The sequence below is a fragment of the Polistes canadensis genome, unplaced genomic scaffold (genome assembly GCF_001313835.1).
Source record: "Polistes canadensis isolate GaletaPanama2010 unplaced genomic scaffold, ASM131383v1 scaffold_325, whole genome shotgun sequence".
NCBI classification, from domain to species: Eukaryota; Metazoa; Arthropoda; class Insecta; order Hymenoptera; family Vespidae; genus Polistes; species Polistes canadensis.
In genome coordinates, this window is record NW_014569872.1 from 52,293 (window position 1) to 58,620 (window position 6,328).

At 29.6% G+C, this 6,328-nt stretch overlaps 1 protein-coding gene across 3 annotated transcripts in view; it reads right to left on the reverse strand.

The window, feature by feature from the left end:
- The window catches only part of LOC106791608 (ALK tyrosine kinase receptor), a 13,951-nt gene that overhangs the window by 4,312 nt on the left and 3,311 nt on the right, over nucleotides 1–6,328 (reverse strand). For all 3 annotated transcript variants that reach the window (XM_014757360.1, XM_014757359.1, XM_014757358.1), the window contains 18 exons: nucleotides 5,744–6,141; nucleotides 4,990–5,182; nucleotides 4,741–4,868; nucleotides 4,490–4,621; nucleotides 4,118–4,273; nucleotides 3,794–3,921; nucleotides 3,553–3,719; nucleotides 3,376–3,470; nucleotides 3,044–3,142; nucleotides 2,774–2,960; nucleotides 2,427–2,574; nucleotides 2,065–2,211; nucleotides 1,821–1,983; nucleotides 1,546–1,725; nucleotides 1,193–1,438; nucleotides 837–938; nucleotides 535–730; nucleotides 175–454 (listed from right to left, as the gene is read on the reverse strand). In XM_014757360.1, the coding sequence (XP_014612846.1) occupies nucleotides 175–454; nucleotides 535–730; nucleotides 837–938; nucleotides 1,193–1,438; nucleotides 1,546–1,725; nucleotides 1,821–1,983; nucleotides 2,065–2,211; nucleotides 2,427–2,574; nucleotides 2,774–2,960; nucleotides 3,044–3,142; nucleotides 3,376–3,470; nucleotides 3,553–3,719; nucleotides 3,794–3,921; nucleotides 4,118–4,273; nucleotides 4,490–4,621; nucleotides 4,741–4,868; nucleotides 4,990–5,182; nucleotides 5,744–6,089 (3,093 nt within the window). In that variant the 5' untranslated portion in view covers nucleotides 6,090–6,141. The remainder of the gene's footprint in view (nucleotides 1–174; nucleotides 455–534; nucleotides 731–836; nucleotides 939–1,192; nucleotides 1,439–1,545; nucleotides 1,726–1,820; nucleotides 1,984–2,064; nucleotides 2,212–2,426; nucleotides 2,575–2,773; nucleotides 2,961–3,043; nucleotides 3,143–3,375; nucleotides 3,471–3,552; nucleotides 3,720–3,793; nucleotides 3,922–4,117; nucleotides 4,274–4,489; nucleotides 4,622–4,740; nucleotides 4,869–4,989; nucleotides 5,183–5,743; nucleotides 6,142–6,328) is intronic.

The following is a 6,328-nucleotide window of genomic DNA, read 5'->3' on the forward strand; positions in this document are numbered from 1 at the left end:
TTATTTTATATTTGTATTATTATACCATTTGTATATTATATAAGATATATATATTATTTTTTTAATAATTATTATTTAAAACGAGTAATATATATATAATTATAATATATATATTGTATATATAGAAATAAATTAAAGATATAGTGTGTGTGTGTGTGTGTGATTATAACTAACCGGTTTCGGTCTTTCTTCTCGAAGAAAATTTTTCAAATCACCGCCAGCTAATAATTCCAATACGATGTATCTTGGATGCTTGTCAAAAGATACACCAATAAAATGTACTATATTGGGATGACTAAATTTACTCATGATAAGTGCTTCCATCATGAAATCAGCTTCAGCTTGAGACGTCGTTAAGGATGGTAAAGTTTTAACAGCTACCGGGTGTTCCTCGTTACGTCTGTATTTGTATACTCCTTGAAATACCTCACCGAAAGCACCTTGTCCAAGTGGTCTAGTTTTGTATCGTATCAGAAAATAAATAAATTAACGTGTTAAATAATCCATCGAAGAAATAAAAAAATAAATACTTACTTAACCAAAGTGATATGTTCACGTGGTATCTGATATAAATCTTTAATACTGTATAAATTCCCAGCGAATTCGTAATTAGGATTAAATTCTGTCATCATACTATCCGAGACAACTCCTAAAGCTGTCAATTCGGTACCATTTCCAAACATCGCTTGGCGACGTCGTAAAAGAGCTTTACGATTCTGATAACGATTATCTGCGAGATGAACACACGCGTACACAACACAACAAAATATTAATTCCAATAAATATTCATTTTTAAATCTCCAATCACAATGAAATAACAAATTTTGATAGCTTACAAAGCATCCAACCGAGTCCGGTGAAAACCAACAATAAAATACTGCTGGAAACTATTAACGAAATCATAAACTTTTGATAAGACACGTTTGAATCGTTGGCCACTGCAATAAACACGTTATTACCGTCAGAAAATATTTATATATATATATATGAGCCGTTTATTTTGAAAGTGTCATAAGTCACTTTTTCAAAAAAATCAAGTTAATGCCAACACTAATTACAATTGAACGGTATCTTTTTATTTTCAGTAAAAAAAAAAAAAAGTGACTTATGCCACTTTCAAAATAAACGGCTCATATATATATAAGTATATAATAACCATAATATTTTTAGATATTAATAATTTATCACTTACTGTTACAAGATTTGGAATCATTATCTAGTATCCAACCAAGTGGACAAAGACATTTGGTGTCACTCAAATATTGATCGAGTGCAACGCAACGAAAATCACAACCGCAATTACTAATGGCAGGTATTATATAAACTTCCCCGGGTCCAGCATTAGCAGCAGGTTTAAAATATACGTGAAGGAGATCACGGGATACGTATGAATATCCACCCTCGCCGTTACCGGAATCCTTTAAACCGGTACTACCACCTGCGTGAATATTATCCCACGTTTTATCCAAGTGATTATGAATATTTGTTATAATTAAGAAATTTATGGAAAATAATGATTAAAGATTGTTAACAATTTGTATTTACCTATATAACCACCACCCCCACCACCTGTTAAACAACCACCACCACCTCCACCAAATCCACCATTACCATAACCTTGTTTTCCGGAACCACAACCAGCACCACCATATCCTCCCCGAACCAATGGAATTCCAGCTGCTACTCGTGATGTACCACTTGAACTATTCCAACCACCCCCTGGACCTGTTTCGATTAATATTATATTTAAAAAAAAAAAAAAATCCCTATAAATATTTAACACAGTTACCTTAATAAGTAAATTGTTTTTTTAGCGATACCTGCGTTGTCAGTAATCGCTAATCCAGAATGAGGTTTGTCCGAAAGTTCTGAAAGACCTTTCCCATGTTGTATACCATCATCAACATCTGGCCCAAAACGTAATCCCAATCCACCACCACCGGCAGCGATTAACAATGGTTCATGATCATTATTGTTTTTTAGCTGTAAAACAATTCCTATGTATATATAGACTATATTTGAATTCTATGTTTCATTTTTATTCCATTTAATCATTTTGCTTACGGTAAATATATAAGTGGCACCACCCCCGCCACCACTGCCATCTTTCACCTCCATTTTTCTCACTTCTTCCATTACAGACGATACACCACCCGTTTCTGTTATTACATCGTATCGTGGATTACACTTTTTCGTTCGCCATCCTAAATTCTGTAAATTCATTAATCGTTTAATCCAAAATATATCAATCATCCACACAATCACACTTTTCATTTAATTTTCAAATTATTTGATATGAAAAGAACTTATTACGCGCGTATGGGGTGGGTGGGGTACCTGAGAATTTGATTATTAAATATTACAAAGGTATAGGAAAATTATGTATAATTAAATGGAATGAATGATTTGTTTGAAATATTGTTTACCTTAGGACACGCGTCAGTTCCAGGTTGTCCAATCATAAAATAAAGTTGATCACCCTTTTCTAATTCAACAACACCACGAACAAATGCACCCAAGGAATTTCCTATGTCACCAGCACCTCGGCCACCACGTGCACCCATTCCAATTAAACTATTAACAAATTATTTTCCAATCAAAATATCCCGGTTACACATAAATTATTCAATTTTTATTCAATTTATACTATTATTTCGTTTTATATAATTTGACTTTGTTAAAATAATAAGATTTTATATAAAACAATGTTATATTATATATATAAAAAAATGTAACAATAAGAGATTTTATATAAAATAAATGTTCTTCTTACGTATAATATCCACCGCTTGGTGCAATCCAACTTTGAATTCCAGTTAAATTGGCAAAAGGAAAATTTGTTTGATAGGTTTTAGATGGCAATTCAACCATTTTAACATTAGTCGCATTATGTTCTTCCATACATTGTTCTGCGGTTGGACCTACTCTACCGATAGCACCACAAGTAGTTATATGAATGACTAAAAATAATATACAGATATATCAAATTATATGATTATTATATATTTCATATGAAATATCATTCGAGAATCGATTATTATACCTGTTTTATTAACAAAGTCAACGTGTGGTTCAGGAATACTTTCAGATTCTATTATTGGATTATTATAATCAAAACTTCCAACAACTTCTGGTGGTACTCCTAAACCATAAGACAAGAATTTCAATTCGAATAGTTAGAATTGTATAAATGACAAGGTAATTAATAAGTAATAATAATAATGACATGTAAGGTGACAAATTTTTATAGAAAAATTTCATTCCTTTTTTTCAAGACTTTTAAAATGAATATTTATTCATATAATATTATTAAACCTGATTATGTGTGAGATAGTTTAGAAATAATTGATTAATCCTGTATTATTTAAAGCTTACCTATACCGAAACATTCTGGACTTAGAGAAATATCATCTATTGCTATATCACCTTTAGAACCATATCCTTTTCTTATTTCAAATAGAAAATAATATCTAAAAGATAAATATATATTAACTCGTACCACATATTAATTTTACAGTCACACACACACATTATCATTTATTAATTACATACCTATGTCGTACTTCTGGTAAAGGAATAGCTTGACTATACCAATCGTCACTTCTATCGCTAGAAGACCACCATAATAATTGTGTACTATTTCTATGTGGTTTTACTTGAACCAAAAATAATCCTAAAGAACCACGCGGTACACCGTGACGATGATAAAAAAATCTTATCTGTAATAAAACATATAAAATGAAAAAAGAAATAAAAATATAATAAAGAAAGAAATTTTATTATATATACCTACTTGACAACTATGATGATAAGAACTATTTGGATCATTACTATATGGTGGTGTTGGATTAAACAATGGGCTTTCCAATAATCCTTCATAACCATAATTTCCTCTAGCAGTATTCACGTAAACGTATGTTCCTAGAATGATCAAATGATTAAATATTCTTATGTAAGAACATTTTAATTAAATTCTATATACATATATATAACATATTTATGTATACAGAATTTAATTGTAATGTATATATATTGTAATGTATATATATATATATATATATATATATATATATATATATATATGAAGAAAATATTAAAAGAGAAAAATGTGTTATACCGGTTGCATTGCGATAAGTATGATCATAACTTGGTCCAGATCTTTCGGTTGGTGTCGGACCACAATGAAGAGTCCAATTGAATACATTTCCTGGAACATTTCTCCAACCGCACCAGCCATTTTCAAAATTACACCTAGCATGTGGAGGCATTTTATCTGAAATTGATCATTCGATTATTATCAACGAACGATTAATATTCGAGTCATTTATTGTTGCTTGAATTTTTATTCAAATCATTTGACGTTTTGTCGTATTAAATAAAATATAATATCGATACGGAAAATGCATTAGATTATATCAAAACCGAAAGAAGACAAAACAAAATAAAATAAAATAAAATAAAAGGAAGATTAAATTTTTTATAAAATTACCGCAATCTGGACCTTCGTCTTCTCCATCGACGCAATCTTTCGACAAATCGCATATTCGTGTTCTATTCAAACAGGAACCATTATTGCAACGAAACATGTCGTCCGTACAAACCATAACTTGTGGGGAATACTCTGTTACGAATATATTAACGTAATTATAATTTGTCAATCGAATTGCGAATTTACGATAAATATCAAATTGATTTGTTGAATGGTTTTTTTTATTTTATTTTTTTTTTATTTATTATTACCTGGAAAACAATCGATCAAACGAATATCGTCAACGCCTATGCTTGATTTGTTATAGGGTATAAGAAATTCCATAATTAGACGAAATTTTTGTTGAATCGCACCGATGTTGAAACTGATAAACTCCCATCTAAATGTTGAATAAATATTTCGTGTACGTGTGTACCGTTAGTTGTTTATTTTTTTTTTTTTTTTTCGGATTTCATAAATATATCGTGATAATATATATATTAAAAAATCTTCATACTTACACGGCATTATTGTTTCCACTGCGTTCACTTGCAACGTAAGACTGATTGTTCGTATCTATTATGAAACTTATTACCCCATTTTTCATATTTTTTTGTAATAATTTCAATGTCAGATGACAATGTGATCCACTGCGTGGTATATATTCAGAATATATCATACCATTGCCGACACCATAGAATTGTAGATAACTCCCTTAAATATAAAATAATGAATCGTTATTAAAGATTACTACTCTACTATCCTCTATTATTTATTATTATAATAATTATAATAATTCAATCAGTTGTTTCTCTCGTCGAAAAATAAAATTCTTAATAAGAAGGTATCATAGGGAATTTGGATATCAAACAAAGAAGTAGAACTTTATTTTGATAAGTTGGACGTTTCGTCCCTTTATTGGGACTTTTTTCAGCAACTTAATCTTTAAAGTTCAGCGTCTTTTTTTCTTTAAGTATACATACATTATTATTTTTAATTTTAATATTCAAAACACAAAACATCTACACTTCGTTAATTCTTAATCCGTTATAATCCGTTTAAAGATTAAGTTGCTGAAGAAGTCCCAATAAAGGGACCGTTTCGTCCAACTTATCAAAATTAAGTTCTACTTCTTTTTTTGATGTCCAAATTCCCTATGATACCTTCTTATTAAGAATTATAATAATAATAACAATAATAAATGCGCGTAACTTATTATTAATCGTAACATAATTTTAATTAATTAAAATAAAACGATTCGCGTGATATATTTACCTTGAATTCCAGTTGTATTTATGACTTCGTTTCTAGCATTAGAGGTAATATTTTGCCAATACCATTTACAGACACTATCCATATTACAACGGCCATGTAAAAGTTTAGTTTCTTTATCATCGGTCATGGCTAATCGTAGATCGTTTATACCACGTGAAAATCTTTTAATCCAATCGTAACGATTGTCGCAATAAACGTTGTTTATGCAACACAATATTAAAATGATTTTCAACAAGGAATATTTGTTATATTTCACTTGTTTTTCTTTTGATTGTCGACTCCAGGTGGCTGGAATCACCGGATTAATAGTCGCGGTTCCCAGCTCAAACCGCTTTGCTCTGATCATTACTCTGTGACTTCGTCCAGTGAATTACTATCCTCTAGATCTTTAACGTATCCTGTAATAATTATTGTCATAATCACTATGAATATTTATTATCAATCATATATATATATATATATATTTTTTTTAAATATAATAAGATGTATAATATAATATAACAATATGAATATTTATCATCAATAATCATATATATATTTTCTTTTTTTAAATATAATAAGATGTATAATATAATATAACAATCT